The following is a 21,992-nucleotide window of genomic DNA, read 5'->3' as shown; positions in this document are numbered from 1 at the left end:
TCATATTATGTCTGAAATGCTGCGCAGTAATGAAATGTAAGGTGCTATCAGTAATAATTTCCGTTCGGTAATCATTTCACGATATAGACTTCCAGGAACATAATCATAGTCTTTTATGTTCTACGTTTCTGCTTTCACCGAGTATTTTGTAATTAATACTCACATTTCTTTCCTGCGCAAAAGTTTGTTTATATTTTTGGCTGTTGCACCTTCACCTATGCTTCTTTCATGTTCATGTCATTTAGATATACCGTTGTGTTTATATAAACAAAGTGACTGAAGTTTTAACCAAAGAATGTATGAATCATAGAGTGTATACATACTTAGAGTTGCGATCTTTATACCAACACTACGTAGTTCGGTGGTCTTCCACCAGTGCGGCGCTGCAAAGCCTTGGGGCCATTTTTAAAGGTCTGGTAACCCGCAAATTGAACAAGGTACGAGTATAAGTGTGACAGTGAAACCTTTTTTATCGTTAATATTTAATTAGTAAGTGTTTAGCGAATTTTTAGGGTTTGGTGAGTAACTGTTTAATGAATGTTTATGAGTAAGTGTTTATTGAATGTTTAATTTAGGGTTTTAGTGAATGTTTAGTGTGTAAGTATTCAGTGAATGTTTAGTGAGTCTTTATGGTTTGAGTGAATGTTTAGTGTAAATACTTAGTGAGTGTTTAGTGAATGTTTAGTAAGTTTAGTGTGTAAGTATTCAGTGACTATTTAGTGAATGTCTTGTGAATGTTAGCATTTAGTGAATGTTCAGTGTGTACATGTTTAGTGAGTGTTTAATGAGTGATGAGTGGATGATAATTTACTGTTTAGTGTTTAGAGAGTGTTAAAGGGTTTAATGAGCATTAGCGTTTAGTGAGTATTTAGTGTTTAATGAGAGTTTAGGGTTCAGTGAGTGTTCAGTGTACAGTGAGTGCTTGGTGAATGTTTAGTGAATAGTGAGTGCTTAGTGATTGTTTAGTGTTTAATAAATGTTTAGGATTTAGTGAGTGTTTAGTCAATGTTTTCCGAGTGTTTGGGGTACAGTGTTTAGTGTTTTATGAGTGTTTAGTGAACAGTTAGTGTATAGTGAGTGTTGAGTATTCAGTGATTGTTTAGTGTTATTGAGTATGATTGTATGTTAAGTGTGATTAGTGAGTGTGAGCGTATAGGAAATGTGTGTTTAGTGAGTGTATAGTAAGTGTGAGCATTCATTGTGTGTAAGTGTATTGTGAATGTTAAGGTTTAGTGATTGTACACTACTGTTTAGTTAGTGTTTAGTGACTGTATGCAAAGAAAGTCTTGTAATTTACAGGAACCAGTTATGCAAGACAATGCTCAGATCCAAGAGCAGATGCTTAACTTAAACCTAGACCACAATGGTTGGACTGTTTAGGCCAACCTGTTTTTGTAAGGTAATTTTTCTCTGTGAAATTGCCAGGAACACTAATAGTAATAATAGTAAAAATAATTTTATTACTAGTATTAAGGTAACAATAATAGTAAAAATATATGAAAAATAATAATAGAGGAAAAATAGTAATAAATATAATACTATGAGCTGGACCGAGACCTTTCAATATGGCTGCCCGAGGTCACACGCTCGGCAGGGTGATCGCCACTCCAGCGATTGACACTATGGTATGAATACATGCCTCACTTTAGTACTTGAATTTTGTATCACATTGTTTTTCTACAAACGTCTTTTAAAGATATCCCAGTGCCATCCATTACATTTCAGTCATATGAACATATAGGAAAGATTGCTGTAGGAACCTGACTTCTGATGACATAAGTACAAACACCTTGTCACATCAAAACATTCACTACCATAAAAATAACTTATCTGCAATGTGCATTGTCATCGACAATTTTATTATTGCCACGTTGAGGAGTTTTTTCATAAAATACAACAGAACTGTAGTGATAGTAAAGAATAAATGTTTAAATTGCGATTTTTTTAAATGGTGGGAAATGAAAGAAAGCAGAAAAGCATGCTACTTTCCCAGGAAAGTCAAAGCTGTGGTTTCCTCTGAATCTAATTCAAGTTAAGTAATTCTGTCAGAGGGACATTTCACTGAAAATAATTAGAACGAGTGCAGTTGGCTAATGAACTACTGAAAGCATCCGTCATAGCGCTGGATGGCCTTAGTTGGCCTAGTGCTTGGCAGAGTTGCCTAAAATCTATTACTGAAAGCATCAACGGAAGAGGGAAAAAAAAACACACGATTATTGCCTACTGAGAAAATGAGCTAGTTCCTCAACCTCTTGGTCAGTGTCTCCGGCCACTAGCTCATTGTTGCTGAGCTTTGATGGACGGTTGGCGGGCGCCGGCCTTGAATCCACGGACTTACTGGCTGACTGAGACCTTCGGAGTAGCAGTTGGGCAATTAGTTCTTTCGGAGACTGATTTCGCACTGCAACAACGAAAAGACAAAACTGTCACTGTCAGTCCCTTGCTGTGTTTTTGTATAAATTAGGATTAAAAGGTTATGCTTATACATTTATTTATTTTTTCTTTTGAACTTTCGAGCAGTTTATGCTGAATTAGTACTATTAGTGTAATTCCTAGTCTGTATTTCACAATAACATATTGGAAGAAGTGCCAGTGCTATGGCATTATGGCAGCCGGTTCTATCGAGCGCATTTAATTTATTCTCACTACAATTACCCCAAGAATTGGCAAGGAAACAAAGACTTTGTCTATTATTTCGTAAAACCGAGATGCTTCGTAACGGTAGTTTGCGGGATTTGGCAGGCCAAGTTGCTGAGGTAGGGCTGCACATCCAGTTCTAAAAAGTTTTGAGAAATTTAAATCGAAAATGGCAATTTTATGTGAATATTGGAAATAGGAAAGGATATTTTAACCCCTTATAACCCTCTGTGCGGCTGTGCATGTAATATTTCGGTTAATAACCTTTCTTATTTCTCTTTTCATACCTTTTATGTGATGAATGCTCTCAAGCCTAAGTATTTGGCGGAATCACATTTCTGCTACGCTAAATACCACAACTTTGTCCATCCAGATCCAATATATCTTGTTTGTTTGTCCAGATTATGCAACCAAATACCGCCCGAAATGAAGATCATACAAGAAGAAAGCAAATTTAAAAAAAGAACTGAAGACTCTCTTATTCTGCAGGAGCTACGATACTGATGAAAAAATACTAAAAGACTTACATGAAATATAAGAAGCAGCCTATTTAGAAAACTTACAAGGGCCCGCCATAGAGGGAGTCATAAAACCAAAGTAAACAGAACATCCAACTCCTCAAATTATTCTTATATGTTCCCCAACCACTTCCATTCAAAGCCTCAAGACTAAATATGTTAGTTTTATATTATTTTTTGAAGTAGTTTAAAGTATGAGACTGCGAATTCTATTCCCTCAGCCCTAAAAGATAAGAAACGTTTCCAACATTATTCTAGAGGATGTTTCTTCCTCCATGGGGTCCACAATCATCTACTAAACATTTTTCTACCTAGCTGTGCCGTGCACGAGTGTCAAACCCTACTTGCACTTCCCATGGCAGATATCCCCTGGTAGGACTGCTTAAGGTTAGGCATTCTAATCCACTTGAACCGCGAAGGTTTGGAAGCTTAACTTGAAAGTTGTGGTTTCTCATTTTTTCTTTGAGTACAAAAACATCCTCTCCTGGTATAAGGCTTTTAGGTTTTATTAAATTTATGAGAGATTTTACGTAAGGATCTGCATAGTTACCATATATAGCAATAGTTAAAAAAAAAAGGAAAAAAAGATATGCGCCAAGGTAACAGAGCGTCTAGAAGTACTGAAGCTGTTCACGATGTAATTCCATTACAGAAAAAGACTAACTTACACCATTAACAAATTTAAGGACACAAAGAAATGTAAAAATAGCATTGGTCAACTTTAGCGTAAGAAAAGTGGGTCTCATATTACTTAAAAAGATTTTTACAGTCCCTTCCCACACATTTGCCCATATCTTCTTTAGCAAGAACTTGGGATCTACGTACTACATGTGTACCGTAGTGTTAAGGTGTGCATTTTGAGTTTATATATATATATATATATATATATATATATATATATATATATATATATATATACTTTTGTGCAGCATTTATGAAGTTTTTCCACTTGGTAATAACGAATTATTCCGAAACTCAACCGGGTTATTTCAAAGAACGAATAATGTTCGAATGCTGTAGTGAATTTTAATAATCATTTTCTCTCTCTCTCTCTCTCTCTCTCATGGGAAGTTTCTACGTATAAAGTACAAAAAGGGGAACAATAGTGACTTGTGAAATCTTGGGGAACTCTCGTCGCCTTTTTTTTTGGGGGGGGGGGTGGTGGTGGGGGGGGGGGGGGGGGGGGGGGGGGGGGTTGAGTACCGGGATGGTCACCTAATGGCATCTCGTTACGTCATCTGTAAAGCAAAGTTTTCGGCAACCTCACCTTTTTAATATAACTTTTCTTGTCTTTAAAGCGAACAAGGAGACGACGTACTGAAACGTCGAAATATTATATAAGTATAATTTTGAGCAGATATATATCCAGACTTTTTCAAGTTCGTATGTTTTATTTATGAATTTATTTATTTATCAGTTTATTTTTGGAAATACACTGAAGAAAACTTACTAAATGTAATATACTGAAAGCCATTCGTCTCTCCAACTTACAAAATTTATGAGTTTATTTTTGGAATTACGCCGAAGGAAACTTAAGAAATTGAACCTCCCCAACTTAGAAATTTGGCGCCATGAAAGACGTGCAGAAGAGACATTAGGCTTCAATCCTCCTCCAGCTATCGGTATAGTTTTTCCGGGTTCCCGGTGACAGTGACACGCTCAGCAATTTTGTACTTTTTCTTGGCAATTTAACAGGAATTCACTTTGCCACGATTTCATTAGAGTAATTCCCTTTATGTTCGCGGTTTCCTCCCTTTCCTTCCACTTTCCTTTTCCCCATCTCACAGCGGCGAATGCTTCTTTAACTGCTGCCATTTCCGCCATCCGTTCAGCCTATACGAGTACTTTTCCTCCGGAGGGAATTAAATTACCGCCTCTAGGGATAAGTCGTGCGGTATTGCTACTGTTACGGAAGTATTTAACTCTCTCTCTCTCTCTCTCTCTCTCTCTCTCTCTCTCTCTCTCTCTCTCTCTCTCTCTCTCTCTCTCGTTATTTCTGTGTATTCCCATACATTCTCTGCTGTAAAATGTCCTGTTAGATTCATTTCAGTTTCCGTAATTTTCTTTACAGCATTTTCTTTTTTTATGTTCAACGCCATTGGGTATTCTTCCTTCACATCATTTACCTCCTCTCTCTTTTTCTTGTATTTTGCTTTTCATATGTAACGTGATTCTAAGATACTTCACTGGCATATGTTTTCAAGTACTTTTCATCATTTGAAACCAATTTTTCATTGATCATTTGAAACACTAATTTTTCATTGTTTCCTTAAACAATCATAATTAGTATAAGAATGAACAACATTTTTCTTGGATTTATATAGAAGATAGGTAACCATTCGTTGTCAGAGAATAAAAAGAATTCCTTAGTGTAAATCGTCTTGTGTTACACGAAGTCTTGTATAAGTGATCCTGCCTTGCGTATCAAATCCCCCTTTCTTCTCTCCGCAAAAACGGTAGGTAGCGCAACATCAGACATCATCAACTCCTATGGACTACACCCCACAACGTAAACTTCACACGGTCATTTTTCTTCTTCATAATAATAACGGTAAACATGAACTTTCTCCTGGGGGGGAACGCTGTTCTCGATTGCACAAGATCCTGTGTACTACGCGCTGCTTCTTCCATAGAGACTATGTAATTTTCTTTAAGAGCTATGATGGATTAAATATATTTTAACATCATCATATCTATGATAATTAGCTTAGGGGGTTTACTTAAAAAATTGCGTAATACGCTTGAAGGTTCGAATTTTATTCATAATCTAATGTACATTCGTCAGTAAACAAGGCCGTGCATGTTCGTGCATTTGCTTGAACCATTGACGAGGAATGGTCAGTAATTACATAACTGATTTTTCTATTGTTTTCTCGAAAAGCATGAGTGTTCATTTCCCTACATAATGCATACTTTAATGAATATTCAGTCTTGAAGTTCAGAAAATCGTCGAATACCTGAAGTTCCAGCAATTTTTGAACTGAGACCACCTCTGTGAAGGATAGTGCATAATCAGGTTTCTGTTGAAAGGTCATGAGAATCAACAGCCGGTTTTCAGGCAGACAGACTGGTGTTATGCAAACGAGAAAATGACAGGAAAATTGGCTCGGACATTTTTGTCCATTGAAGTTATTTACTCAATGTAAAACACAAGATGTGCAATAAGCGTTGTCGGAAGAAAATGTAAGAATCGTGGAATTGCCAGAGGTGGATGTTGAAAAGTTGACGAACTTGTTGCGCAGGCACACCGGCAAAAATTTTGGGATCACTGGTAATACAGGAAATATACTCGTTTCCACTTCCTCGTGAGAATATAGATTATTTTCACGGTTTAAAGACACTTATTATGGATGAAACGTGTTCCGTAATGTGTGCTACTCTAAGATTGTCAATCTTGTGGTAAAAGAATGCCATTTAATTATAGTTTAAAAGGGATATCAAGTTTTGTATGAAACTGCCATTCTTGCTCTTAGTGATACTCGTGAACAAAACTTCCCGGTTGTTCAGGCTTTAGTGCTTGGACGAATCAAAGTAAGCAAAAAAGAAAAATTTAGAGCAGGTGAAGAGCCATGCAGCTATCAAGGCCATGTTTAGGTGCCTGATAAGTTAAATTGAAAAGACATCAGTTGCCTAGTACAAACGCCATATTCGTAATCCTGAGAAACACAGGTCACTTAGTATTTGATCGCTTGTCTCGTCAGAAGAAGAGGAAATGAGGCTTTCTCTCCTCCTTTCAATGGGTCTTCCTATCAGACAATTCTAGACGATTCGCCTCTTGTTTTCTTATTCCTGTCGGTTCTATTGTGGCTGAAGGTTTTCCAAATGAAGACCGGTATCAATTCAAGTAAAATTGCGCCTCTCAACTCATTATTATTATTATTATTATTATTATTATTATTATTATTATTATTATTATTATTATTATTATTATTCTTGTTGTTGTTGTTGTTGATGTTGTTGTGTTATTACACCTATGTAGATTTAAGTCAGCCACAGTAGAGAGTCAGATTTTTTTTCACAGTGAGCTTATGCTTTTCATGGCTGGAATTCCAGGCAGTAATGTTCTTGGATCTGTTATTTTGGTCCTGTCTAACGATACGATTGTTGGTATTTATGAGCTTTCCCTATGGCAGATGAAATGACTCTGGGAAAGTCAGTAAAGATTAACCAATTTCGTACGGTGCTGCTCCTTCGTGATTTAACGTAAATAGGTTGGTAACGCTGCATTTAATGTTGTTGTAACTTGATGTTGGATGATCATTGTTGTAACTCTCGACTTCTAGATCCCTTTTATTTACAGCAGTTAAAAGACATAACATCCAACTCTTCTACAAACTAGCAGTTGTTCGCAAGGCGCTCAGGCTAATAATTTGACAGTGTGAAGCTCTGTGCTAAAGATTCTAGCTAAACGTTGGCAGAATATTACTATTGTTTCTAAATGGCAACAGCATCCGTGAACTGTTTCCCGCCAGTGGTGCTTGTTACTTTAATAGTCGTCGGAAGTTGTCGCTCACGGTCATTTCCCACAAGCTTAAATTGAACAGGAAACTTTCACTGCTACCTTTAGCGCAAGCTGCTACCGGCTTTGCTCTGCAGAGCATCAGCATCCTAGTTCCTCACGAGACAGGTACTACCAACCAGGTGTCTTTCATTCATCTTACCGTGGAACCGTATTGTGAATGCTGATGCTCGTAAATTTAATGGAAATCATCCCGTTGCTTCCCTTTCCCTTAATCGTAATTACTTAATTGCTGTGGAGGTTTGGTCATCAAGATAGTGGTCGTTTTTTTGCTGGTGCTATTTGAATGTATGTGCGTGTGTGTGTGTGTACATTCTGAGTGAGAATTTAACATCATGAATGATTTAAGGATTTCAATTGTAAAGGAAAAAATAGAAGCATAGACAATCTTGTGAACTGCTAAGTGAAACTAAGTTCAGTCCCATAAGTTCCTGATGTGTCTTCATCCTTTGAGGATACTTTCTAAAATAAAGAGAGTATAATTTTAATCTGACTTTTAGTTACTTAATAATTTCCATACAAATTCTTTTTAGAACCTACAGCTAAAACAACAGAATCAAATTGATGATAACTCTAAAATATATTTTTAATGTCATCTAAATCAAAGTATGCAATAGTCGCTTTTTTTCCAGAAAGATTCCATAGCTTCATTGTTTACTAATACTACCTGTTGTAGTTAGCAGCATTGAAAAGTAAACGTTACCACTGATGACAAATGGAATGAACGTCGCCTCTTGGAGGAAAACGAAAGTTTCAGTTAGGTTTGGCGAGGCAGTTGATAAAAGTGTAATGGAAGGTGGAAATCAATTTGGTTTTGTTTACTTCGGTCCCACTTAGGGGAAATTCCTCATTGTGGCCAACCACCGTGTTAGAGAGAGAGAGAGAGAGAGAGAGAGAGAGAGAGAGAGAGAGAGAGAGAGAGAAAGGCATGGTCAAGTAGCTCAGGTGACTTATCATATAATTTTACCACCAACACTTTTTAAGTGTTTTCGTTATTACAAGTACCAAGTATATGTTAAGAAACACTAAAAATCTCTCTCTCTCTCTCTCTCTCTCTCTCTCTCTCTCTCTCTCTCTTATGCACACACACACACACACACACACACACACAAGAAGCAAAGATATTGTGGTTCTCCGTTATGTAGGCTAGCCACGAGAATTCGAGCCATGGGAAGCAGCTTATATTTTATTTATTTATTTCTTCTCTGTCTACCTCTCATTTGTTTTAGAAGTCGCTGTATTTGTATAATTAGCTTATTGTTTAACTTCGATTTATGTACAAACGATGATTTTTTGCGCTGTGTAAATCGTATTATTATGGAGAAACTAAAAAAAAAGTCGACTCTTGTTTTAGCGGAGAAATGGTGTATACTAGTATGTTAGGTCAGAGCTGGAAGTAGAGAGAGAGAGAGAGAGAGAGAGAGAGAGAGAGTCTGGGCGCGTAAAAAAAAAAAGAGAGAGAGAGTTACAAGGAGTTACAAGGATTAGGATGTCTCAGAGACTTATTAGTCCATCCGATGAGACATCGTGTGCTCACTTATCTCTAAGAGCAGGTTTTACTGTTCATTCACAGTGTATTAATGATTTTGTCTAGCTTTGTTTTAAACTCTCCCACACTGTTGCTGTTAACAACTTCTGGTGGCAGTTTATTCCATGTGTCACATATCTTGTATGTAAAGAAGTTCCCGCAATGAGATGTGTTGTATCTCTTCAGCTCTAGTTTCCATCCATTGTTTCTTGTCTGGTTTTCGTTTAACGTAAATGGGAAGAGAGAGAACAAGTGTGTTTGTGTGTGTAAGAGAGAGAGAGAGAGAGAGAGAGAGTTTGTGTGTTTAATAGAGATAGAGAGAAGGGGGGAGGGGTTGAGGGAGGGAGAGCCGTAGTGATGATGATGATGATCCCGAGATCCAGAGTTCATCCTGGGGCATGGAAGCTTGGCCGCCGCCGCATACCTCTCGCCACCAACTTGTAGGTCATTGAATCTTCATGACCCAAATTCGCGTCGGCACTCCAGCTGGCTTCCTTGTGGAAGTTGCTCTCTGCTGCTACTGTCCCTTGCCGTCACTCAGTCAGTGTGGTTTGTAGAGTGTGCGATTGGTCAGAGATGGCTGATTGTGGGCTATGGGTCTCACGCTGTTTAATTAATTCGGTCAGTTTCCTTTCCTGGAAATTACACACTCTCTTCTCTCTCTCTCTGAACGTCTGATTTGCTAGACTATTTCCTCTCTATTTGTTTTACACTTCTCACCAATAGGACGAAGTAATCCCTCCAATAGACAAAGTTCGTAACAAAATCCGAAAAAATAAAAAAAAAGAGGCGATATGCAATCCCTCTGGTCTGAGTTTAAACACAACTTTCGCCGCGTAGATCTTCATGGAGACACGTGAGGGAAAAGTTGCAAATTTTTAGCAGCTGCTCTCTCTCTCTCTCTCTCTCTCTCTCTCTCTCTCTCTTTCTTGACTCCAAAGTTGGATTTGCTCATTCAGTCCCTTGTGAACATGCTTTTGCAGTTTTAGGAAATGCGGTTATTTACTAAAAAAAAATGATGACGGTCACATAAAAAATACTTGATACTATTAGCTATGCTCTCGTTGGTGTCAAATTTCTAAAATTATTCTTAAAGTTTTGTTCTCAGTGACTTCAGTCGAAGGAAACCACTAATTCCTGCAGTAAATCCTAACTTTTTGTTTCCAGAAATTTAGGTCACTTTGTCGAGTATGTGCAAATTACTCTGGAACATTTTGTTAAGAGATGTTTTCAAATCTTAATTTGTTCGAGAGATGTTGATACGTTTCTAACAACGGATCGAAGCCTCCTTCAGTCCTACATTGCATGAGTTGTATATTTTCTTTTATTTTTATTCAGCTACGAAAATAAATCGTAATGAGCCTAAGATTCAGAGAACCCAACGTTCTATAGCTTGTGGGAAATGTCATACCAATACCAATCAGAAAATGATTATAACCATGAAAATGTTGCTTTTAAAGGAGAGAATTTCCATTCAGTTAAAACCACATCTTCGTTAAATTCTGGCTGGTTCCCAAGAGCTTGTAGCAGCTTCTAGGTCATTCGTCGACACGAAAACGCGAGAGCACGATGAGGATAGGCTGCCCAACCTGGAATCACACTTCGGTTTTCACTTCGTAATCTACCACAGTCCAGTGCACATAATAGTAAATACAATATACTTATGTATATATATATATACATATATATATTATGCATGCATGTATGAAATGTATATATGTATGTATGTATGCTTGACTTTGCTTTTGAGTATGTCCATGACAAAAGGAAACCCATATGTCAGATTACTAAGTATATTAGTTTACTTCAGTAGCAGTAAGATGTTCAAACTAATCAGTGCAACCTCATAAAGTACCAATGGGCTAATGTATTGTAGGACAAGGCAGAGGAGCGCCCATAAAGGAGTTGTATGCCCCTTGGAGGGAAGAAATGCCTCTAAATGGCAGATGATTTTCTTTCCCCGAGGCCAAAGATAATCATAAATTTCATTTCCGAGTGGTGCCTTAAAATATAAAGTATATTTACCATCTTCTCTCTTTAGGGTGTGAAAGGTACCAGATAGCTGGTGCATGTGAGAGGAGTGCAACTCTTTAACTTTATTGACATTGTTTTGGATATAGTGTAGAACAGAGTTAATGTGTGATAATAGATTTGTTTACAAAGAACATGGCTAATGTTCTGACACCGATAGAAAGGTGAAAGGGCAGTGTGTGCAGGAATGAAAACAAAGAGTGGTTTAGGGTTTGTCATGTTCGAAAAACCTTGGGGACCCACGAAACAATACTGATAGGTTAAGTCAAGGATTGTGCAGGTAAGACTGGGTATGGCAGGAGAAAAAGTTGTGATAGTGAATGGATATTCCCCACAAATGAAAATGAATGAGATTGGAGAACTTGAAAGGGTGGTGATGTACATATATATATATATATATATATATATATATATATATATATATATATATATATACATATATATATATATATATATATATATATATATATATATATATATACACACACACATATATATATATATATATATATATATATATATATATATATCTATGTATATATATATATATATATATATATATATATGCTATGTATACACACTTGTGTGTTGAAGAAAAGCACCTGTGGTACTGATGATTGTGAAAGTTCCAGAAATATTTTGGATAATGTTTAGTCTCTGGTAGTTGATAGTCATCAACGCCTCAGCTTATGATTGCCTTTGTCTAATTGGAGGAACAGTGGTGAAGTTCTTTTGTTTAAAAAAGTAATTTACATCTGTTGGGAATAAATGGAAGAGTATGCTGATAAACAGAGACTTCTCTCCTTTAAAGATAATATAGTACGGACAAATGAAGATCAGAGTTAATGGGGTTTTGTGAACCCAGGGAAAGATAAGCCACATTTGATTCGACAACAATGTTGTATCGACGACACTTTGGCATATACACTGACAACAACGTTAACCTTTAATATTTGCCATTGATTGAATATGACTACCTGTAATATGAGTTTGAAACTATGCAAGCTCAAATATCAACGTTTTTCCTTAATGAAGTTGACCTTCTAACTTCATGATTGTCTCCCGTAAAGTGAACCCTTTTCCACAGGAAATGTTCAGAAATGCTCTTCGCGATCTTGTAGTTGCTTCTCCTATGTATGGCACATTATGTATTTGGGTTCTAGATTTCTCTTTATTAATTTTTGGGGATTCCCGGAATGCGAGCTCTGGCTTCTAGATCAACTTCTGGAGTCGTGAATGATATATGTTGCACATTGATTGCTTCCTTTCATTTAACCAGTTGTTCCACTTCCCTTTCACTCCGTAGGGGGAGGGGTTGTGGGGGGGGGGGGGAGGGGAGGGGCGGGCCGGTGGCGCCATCAGAGCACCTCACGAACGTTACTTTTAAGGTTCTTTGCAGCGTCACTTTGCCCCCCAAGTTAGAACCCTTTTTTATTTCTTTTACTATACCTCATTTCATATTCTCTCTTCCATCTCACTTTCCACCCTCTCCTAACAGTTGTTTCCTATTGCAACTACTTTGAGGTTCCCCTCCTACTACACCGTACAAACATCTTTCACGCTCAATTTCCTTTTCGGCACCGAATGACCTGTAGGTCCCAGGCCTGGGCCTTTGACCTGAATTTATATCCCATTCTATTCCACTTCCCTTTCCTTTCTTTTTATTGTCGGTTATAGGTAGAACATTAAGTATAATTAAACTTTATTAAATGAGAAGACTTATTTGGTAGTTTCCATTCATTAGAACTAAAGAGCCCATTTTCTCAGTGCCCTGATGCCCTCCTTTTCATGCATAATAATCTGAGGAGCTGTTATCAAATAAAACCTTTAATAACAGCATTAATTCAGCATTGCTATAAAAATTTTGGACATTTTCAAGTCGTGCAAATAAGTAAAAATTGCTCCGAAGTTTCTTCGGCGCAATCGAGTTTTCTGCACAGCGTGTAATGCTGTATGAAACTACTGCTTATTATGCAGGATGATACTCAGCCCTATAGCGATGCCAGACGCACGATCATGGCTAACTTTAACCTTAGATGAAATGAAAACTACTGAGGCTACCGGCTGCAGTTTGGTATGTTTGATGATTGAAAGGTGGACGATCACCATACCAATTTGCAACCCTCTAGTGTCAGTAGTTTGAAAGATCTGCGAGTGGACAGAACACTAAAAAGGAATGGCAGTAATATCCAAGAGCTAACCGAAAACGACAGGAAGAGTTTAGATTTTACGTATGATACGGGCGCCGCATCCATGAAAAATGAGAAGGTATGAGTGAGTTAGACATGGTAACTGATAAGGTGGTAAAGGTTGCATACTAATGCTCTGCAGTACAGTGGGTGCATCTGTCAATAAGGTGTGGTCACAGCTTCATGGTACGCGATAATGAAACTGTCCTCCTGAAATTTCAAGAAAGTTGTTGGCTCTCTATAAGCCGGACACCGACCATACTTCAGAAATAATAAAAATCGAAGCAAAAGTAAAAAAATGGCGAAAATAAAAACAGTTGGATTAAGCGCGTCCACGGAAAACGAAAGCCAAAGGTAAAAGAAGGAAAGCTATTGAGATACTGGTATGCGATATGGGGATAATCTACTTGACTTCTGAATTGAATGAACACACGACTGACCGAGTCGAGATAAAGCTTATGGTAACCTTAGAAAAACTGATCATGGTCTAGTGTTCAACATTGAGAAGTGTAGGAACAGTAGATGGAAAAAACTGAATTATTGTAAGATAAATTTCCTTGTTGATGTTATAAACTTGCTGAAAACGTTTGGCCTATGATTCGAAAAATTTATGCAAGACGCCTTGTTTCATGAATGCCGTACCTAGAAAATGTGGATAGTGCCTAATGCATAGACCACTGTAATTACTATTTAACAAAGGATGCCATTGTAATAGGCTGTTTAATCATAAAGTTAACACATTTTATTCTATTCTTCATTTTTATGTATGAATATACTGACTTGCATTACTCGTATGTGTCCGTCATCGTCAAAGGAGGTTTTTCACTTGTTAATGTGTTTGGTGGAGATGAATATGAAAGGGGAACAAGATGAACGTTTAGGGTCCACATTCTTCCAGAAAATTCTGAGTCTTGCTCAACTACGCCCCTTTATCATCTTATATCACGTGGTTTACCTTGGATTGAGCTCAGGGAATTCTGTGCACGCCGTTTGCTTGTTCAAGCAAGGTTAACGATAGCCCTCAAAAGAGAGAGACTGAGAGATCGAGATGAGAGAGAGGAGAGGAGAGAGAGGAGGAGTGAGAGAGACGAGGAGGAGAGAGAGAGAGAGAGAGAGAGAGAGATTCGTTACAGCGATTTGTCCGTTTTTATGAGACTAGCCTCAGTAGTGTAGGCTTTAACCGAACACTACTTCCGGGAATTGTTGTATCAGGCCCCGATCATTAGACCTAGCGTATGAAAGACTGGAATTGAGATCAAATGAATAAATAAATGACATAAAAGATGATGGAGTGGTGTAAATATACGTTCTATGTGTTGGTAAGAAAGCAAATAAACTGATGCAAAACTAGATACCCTTTCACTTGCATTCAGGTGCAGTGTTGCCTAAAGATCACGGAAACTGAAATGCCATTCGCAATAAAAAGGGATAGAGCTGTAAAACAATTCATTGAATGGCAACTAAGTTCATTGTTATCTGATTTTGTTATTCGTACAATCTCTCTCTCTCTCTCTCTCTCTCTCTCTCTCTCTCTCTCTCTCTCTCTCTCTCTCTCTCTCTCTCTCTCTCTCTCTCTCTAAATATGGGCCTTGAGATTAACAATCTTCCATTTATTTCTATATTGGTTCCGGGTGCTAAAACTTTTTCGTGATTTCAGAAAAAGTCGAAGCATGGTTTGCCAGAACTGGCGTGAGTTGAGAGAGAGAGAGAGAGAGAGAGAGAGAGAGAGAGAAGTAAGAGAGAGAGACGAGGAGAAATCGAGAGAGAGAGAGAGAGAGAGAGAGTTAAGTCCTTTAACCGATTTGTTTTTTCTTTTTTTGAAGAGGCAGATGTCTCAGGTGTGTGAACAACAGCCTGGTTGAAGCCTAATCACTTACGATTACTAAATCGTTTCCTTTATCATCCATATGCTAGCGTCCGAGAGAAAATTTTGTTTATGATAATTATTTATGGTTCCAACAGATGGTACTATAATGACTCGCGGCTAATGTCCGTGAATTTATCAACAACACTGACCAGTGCTGTTGTGATGGTTCTCAGTAAATCAGCATATTCCAGATTCCATAAAATTGTGAAGCTAGATTGTTTCAAGAAACATCCAGGAATTTAATGCAAACAATTATTCCATACAAAAGGAGAATATAGTACCATGCAAAGGGTAAATTGTCAGAATTTGAACAAATGGTCAGCGGTGGATTAGCGTTTAAATTCATTCAGACGGATGTGCCATGGAAAAGCTATTCATCTTCAGCAAAATGAGACGTGAACGATCCCAGCGGAACTGCCAAACCTCTGTTCAAAGTCTCTGTGCGACAAAAAGATATTAAACATTTGACAGAAAATCATTGGAGTATTTTTAAATACGCGGTGAAACAAATAACGCAGCTTTACCTTCAGTGTACCAAATTATAAGTTTCCGTGATCATGAGTTAATGCTGATAACAACAGTTAACCAACCTTTGAGACAGATCGGGATGCTTCTGAAGACCTTCAGAGAAGACACGTCTTCTCGGTACATGTTGTCGTGACTTCTTTTAACAGTTTTACATTTTGGTCAAGGATAATCCTTAGGTGGAGCTGAGAAGACCCAAATGGGTTTTTTTCTCCAACAGTTATCTCAGAAGAAATATCATGTACCACTTTCTCCTTGGTATGATTTATTTTACTGATATGATTTATGAAAAAATGTTACATAAAAAATTGCATGCTATTCTCGGTGTGTTTTCTATAGCTGCAGAACTGTTCGTCGTCTTGTTTTATATATAACAGTTTCTCCATCTCTGTGGTCGCAAGTTCGATTCTCAGCCATTCCACGGAGTGAGAGATGTGTATTTCTGGTGATAGAATTTCACTCTCGACGTGATTCGGAAGTCACGTAAAGCCGTTGGTCCCGTTGCTGAATAACCACTGCTTCCATGCAACGTAAAAACTCTATACAAACAATATATCACAGTTTCTTGAATATATGAGTTTACTGCATGGAATCCAATATGCTTACAGAAGTCAATGACATAGTTGTATAGTATCATTTTAGTCCCAAATAGTTACGATATATATAAGATAATCTTGACAGCAGCCATGAACCTAGTATTATCCAAGCAAACCTCGTGACTGTGCAGGAGGCTGTATGGACTTTTTCACCTCGATCATTTTTCGAGCAATACCACGGTAGTACCACCAAAGAATTGTATATGGCGCCTTTAGTGAGCCTATACATCTCGATTTCTATGTTGCATTTTTTCCTCGTCCGTACTTAACAGTTATCTCAAAGGGATCGGCCAAAGGGCCTCCTGGCATTGTGAGACCAAAAAAGAAAGGGAAAAAAAAAAAAAAAACTGCGCTGATTACTGTTACTCGTTAACCTTGATCCTGGACCTTTTGAACTTTGACATATTTTCTCAGAAGTTTATCATCTGAAGGTCACTTATTGATGTTTGCTCCCATCTTTATCATAATCCGTTCGTTACGTTTCATGTAGTCCTACAATCCTGCAGCAACTTTATGAAAAGGTCCCGTAATGGCTTTAGTGTGGGCACATGAACGTAGGAGGAATATTTTCTCATCGCAGTAAAAACATAGGCCAAAATAATACCTGCAGACAGCAAATAGCCGACCACATTATGCTAACAATTGCCCTAGGTCATTTCCACCTGAAGGATAAAAAATTAACCAAAGTAAGGAGGCATTACTCTCAACGTGGATGTTTACAGGCAACATAATGTTTGAGTATTAAATAATCAAGGCGAGGCATAAAAATAACAAGATGGTTGCACAACAAGTGGTTTCCTAAGAGGCAGCAGGTACATCCACACAAGAGATGCGATTTCTCCAAGGCAAGCCAGGTGCTTACCGGACATCAGAAGCAAAAAATCAGCGGCGTTTCATTTTTCTGAATTATGGGATTGCGTGTTAAGGGAAGGGAGAGTATGAATAATTCATTTTATCATATTGATATAGTGTGTCATTCTTAACAGTCAACAGGTCATGTGATGATTTGACTTGAGCAGTACATTGAACAAACAGTAGTTGCGAAATTAGATGTTTATTGTAAATCACTTCGAGGTATACTATCGTAATTTATCTGTAAAATAAAGTCAGCTTTAGCAAAAAGTTATGAGTATAAGAACTGGAAAATTATACATTGATGTACTTACATTCTCGCGCACCCAATCCGACCAGCGGTGTTGTTAGCGTCAAGAAGATAGCGAAGAGAACGGCACAATGGTTCATATTGTATCCGTAGATTTACACCAAATGTTCATGAAACGTTGGGAAATTAACCTTTTATCCTGATTTGTAAACCTTAGCACTTCACATCCGCCTTTTCCTTCGTGTTTACGATGTCATTACTGACTGAGTCTAAGCGTGTCTTCGTTGTATTCCATATATTTCGGTCCGTCGGAACAGTTGAGACAACCCTCCTCTACCGTAAGGCCAGACACGTCGGAGCGCGGCGCATACCTCTTATTCAGCTTCAGGATACAGACTGGTTTTACGGATTCCCGAAGACCTAAACTTTCACATCACTAGGCCAGTAGTGGTACCGCGACATCCTGCATCTCAGTGAAACCTTCATCGCCGTTTTCTATGAGCTGCGTTGCAGACCCTAAACCTACTTTTTCCCGCGCGATAAGAGATTTCATTCTTTTATAATGATTCAAGATTTTAATGAATAAGGCTACTTATGATATTCATTCATTCTGTAAAATCTACCGATTAACAACTGAATGCACGATTGTAAATCCATTTTAATGGCAACTTAGACGCTACCGTAAAGCTGTCATCCAAGAATCGCATTCCTTGTAGAGAAACCTGAAGAGGCGAGAGGGATTTTTACCCTGCGGGATAACTTGAGCCTCCGTAACTTATAATTGTTGTTCTTATGATTTATACACAATTTTTCATGACATCCATTCAGTCATACAGACGTATTATATATATATTTATTATCTCATTTTTATTACACATCCATAAAACCACAAACAGCAATGTCCTGCTGACCAGACTGAGTGGGTGGAGATGCCATTGTTTGCATAGTTTAATTTGTTTTCGATGAAATGTCTAACAGCTAAGCTTACGAATCTTGGTATATAGTGTGACTGAAAAAAAGGATGGGGTGGGGGTGGGAAGTGGTTGTCAACTGAGACTTGAAAAATCTGGTTAGACTTTCCTATCAAATCATTTTACATCACGAAGGAATGTTGCACTTCAAGAAAGATTATTATTGCTTTGCCCTTCGGCTAACGTTCACAATAACAGCTTTCGTATCTTGCTGATTAGATAAAAAAAAAATTAACTTTTGAAAAATTGGTATATTTAAGTTCTCTAAATACTGTAAAAAAATGCTTACAAGTATATTGAATGAAAAATACAATATCTTAATGGATTTTGTGCTGGAATGAGACGCCGTCAATCAGTTTTGCTGGTTATTTGATATGCAGTTGTGTGAACATCTACTTGTGTACAAGGATTTTTTTATTTATTTATTAAAACAGGTTGCAATAAGGATTTTTAAGAAGCCCTCATAATTTACAAGAGAGCTAGATATTCTTGTCTAACCATTCCTGCCATGAATTGTAGCTCTGCAGTTGCAATAAAAATTTGTTCGTTAATAATTATGGTGAAAGTTGAACTTGAGAATTTATTAGGCAGAATTTCCTCCTCTGGTGTGGAGTAAAGAACCTTAAATCATTCGGACTCGTTTCCTTCAGTGCCAGTTATTACATCACTTCTACATTCATGTTTCTTCAGTAGGGTGTTAGTTTCATCAGTGCACATCACACGGTGCACTGTAAGCATTACATGACACACACACAATATAGTCTGAAGGAACTTGAGGAAGACATTTGTAAAAAAATATATACAAATACATTAAAACATCATAAAAGACTTGACTTAAAAATAATATGCTGGAAGCAAATACAAAATAGCCAGTTTAAATGCCAAGAGAAATCTATTACAATCGAAGTGGAAAGAAATAATACGTGTGACAAGGAGAAAAGTTGAAAGTCCAGGGTAGACTTATGCTAGGGGAAGAGGGCTGGAGGCAGTTTGGTTGTTAAACTTAAGGAACGACCTATTTTATAGACACTCGAGGATTGGCTGCTGCTGAGGGGAACGGGCTCTCGACCAAATGTGGATACGCTGGTCAGATAGGGACTAAGAGCCAAATAACTATGTGAGGAAATTTCGATGCCATTTAATTATTTATTTGCGTCACAGGCTTTGTAGGGATAAGCGTATGCAAAAGTTGAAGGAATCGAGAAGTTAGGAGGGCATTATGGTTATTATTATTACAATATATATTTGGCAAAAAGTAACTACCAGTAGTAGATTCTACACACACACACACACACATATATATATATATATAATATATATATTTAGATCTATATATATATTATATTTATATATATATTATAATCTATATATATATAGATAGATATATATATATATATATCTATCTACTATCTGTATATATATATCTATATATATCTATATATATAGATTTTTCTAATATAAAATATCTAGATATATATCTAATATAGATATAATATATATATATATATATATTATATATTATATACCTATATATATATATCGATATATATACATTCTATATCTATATATATAGATATATTATAATATTATATATATATATATAATATATTATTATTATTATAATATATAAATATATATAATAATTATATATATATATATATATATTTATATATAATATATATTATATATTAATATATACTATTATATATATATATATATATATATAGAATATATATATATATAGAATATATATACATATATATATATATATTCCTATATATATATATAGATATGTACACACACACACATACATACACCCTCACACCCACCATATGTGTGCGTGTACTGTATAAATACATAAAGATATAACTTTTATTTTTTATCAAGCGAATCCTATGATTTTTTCATATAGTTATACCTTCTTATCTGTAAGTAAAATTCTCTGGAATTTAGTTTTTTTTTTCATTCGAGCATGATATTAAGAAAAACTGTTATACCAAATTCTAGAGAATGTACTTAAAGATGAGTAGTAGAAATATAAAAAAACTTAAATGATTCGCTTAATGAAATATTTATAAGGAAAAATAAAGAGAAGATTGAGTAGAAATAAAAGAAAATAAAAATCCTTAAAGAAATAAACGTTAAGGAGTAGCGCCTCTTGACTATGGCTGATGGCGAATCAATTCCTTCCTTCCTCTTACGTTCGATTCTCTCCTTGAAGTTGTCACGGAGTTAGCGGTCTTAGTGATAATACTTTCCATTTTTAGTTCAGTTATTTTATATGTAGTGCGTGAGTCTTACACCATATGAGGTTATGTTCCGCATAGTAGACTTTGGAAATGTAGACATTTTTAGTTTGTGAGCTTTACCTCTCTTATCTGTGCTCCCAAAATGTTGGCAAAAGGGAGACGTTGAATTATAGTTACATCAAAAAGAACCACCAAAGCACTGGTATCAGAGTTGATCAACGACAGAATAGACAGACAAAGAAAGGGCAGATTAAGACAGTGCGGATAACAAAGGAGGGTAGAAATGTATGAATGCAGTCAAGGACATATATATAGCTTTCCTTATATTCAAGATGACGAATTTAAGACTATTCTCAAACCTACTATTGAAAAGTATTACAGTATGTTACAGGTTATTTTAATCCTTAAAAATCCGCTGACAGTCGGTTCATTTTTAAAATTTAAAAATAGGCTCTGCCCAACACTGCAATCGACGATCGTTTACAAATATGTTTGCCCCAAATGTGATTCGGAGATCTATGTCGGATCCAGTAAACGATTGCTGAGGGTCAGGGCCGATTCACATACAGGTGTCAATCATTGATCGGGTTGCAGGCTGCCCAATCCCGAATTTTCTAATAGCAGAAACCATTCTCTTGTTTGTAACACCGATGTTAAATACTCTGACTTTTCTATACTGGGCCAAACAAGCCATTCTTACGAACTGCCTTTTCTTGAATCTCTCTTTTTAAGCAGATCAAGAATACCAGATGGTTAATTGTCAAAAGGGTAAAAATTAAAAGAGATAATCGGATTATCGGATATCACACGGTCTTGATCTTGTTGTGTACCTGAGACCTTTCTCTCCAATTGTATTTCATTAGCTCCTTGACAATGTCTTAGTAAAGACGAAAGCGCTTGGATTTCTGACTATCATTTTCCTGTGGTATTCGCTTATTTAATGAAGTCACGTGCATCTACTGTGATTTTTTAAGCATAATGGAAACCACACGCAACTTCTACGCCTTTTCTGTGAATTTTCCGAGCCTTGTTCTATTCGTGACATCCTTCTGTAATGCTCTTATCATCGCTCACAAACTGAAATTCCGACATAACTTTCTACAGAAGTGTATGAACAAGCAAGTGATGCCCAAGTCGATTTTACCAGTGAGAATTCTTCGTCTAGCAGAGCGACCTTTCGATGAGTTTCAACGCATTATACTTCAGGAACACATCGATACCACAAAAGTGGAAGTAGATGATGCGTTTTGTACACTTAGA

General features: G+C 36.8%; 1 protein-coding gene across 3 annotated transcripts in view; it reads right to left on the bottom strand.

Moving 5' to 3' along the window:
* The window catches only part of LOC135210134 (C-type lectin 37Db-like), a 32,536-nt gene extending 14,569 nt beyond the window's left edge, over positions 1 to 17,967 (bottom strand). For 2 of the 3 annotated variants that reach the window (XM_064242951.1, XM_064242953.1), the window contains exons 1-2: positions 17,577 to 17,967; positions 2,225 to 2,401 (exon numbers count right to left, since the gene is read on the bottom strand). In XM_064242951.1, coding sequence (XP_064099021.1) covers positions 2,225 to 2,401; positions 17,577 to 17,652 — 253 coding nt within the window. In that variant the 5' untranslated portion in view covers positions 17,653 to 17,967. The remainder of the gene's footprint in view (positions 1 to 2,224; positions 2,402 to 17,576) is intronic. The other variant, XM_064242954.1, reaches the window with a different exon arrangement.
* Positions 17,968 to 21,992: the final 4,025 nt, after the last annotated feature.

Source organism: Macrobrachium nipponense, chromosome 39 (assembly GCF_015104395.2).
Source record: "Macrobrachium nipponense isolate FS-2020 chromosome 39, ASM1510439v2, whole genome shotgun sequence".
Taxonomy (NCBI): Eukaryota; Metazoa; Arthropoda; class Malacostraca; order Decapoda; family Palaemonidae; genus Macrobrachium; species Macrobrachium nipponense.
The sequence above is the reverse complement of the archived record's forward strand: the minus strand, read 5'-3'. Positions and strand labels throughout refer to the sequence as shown.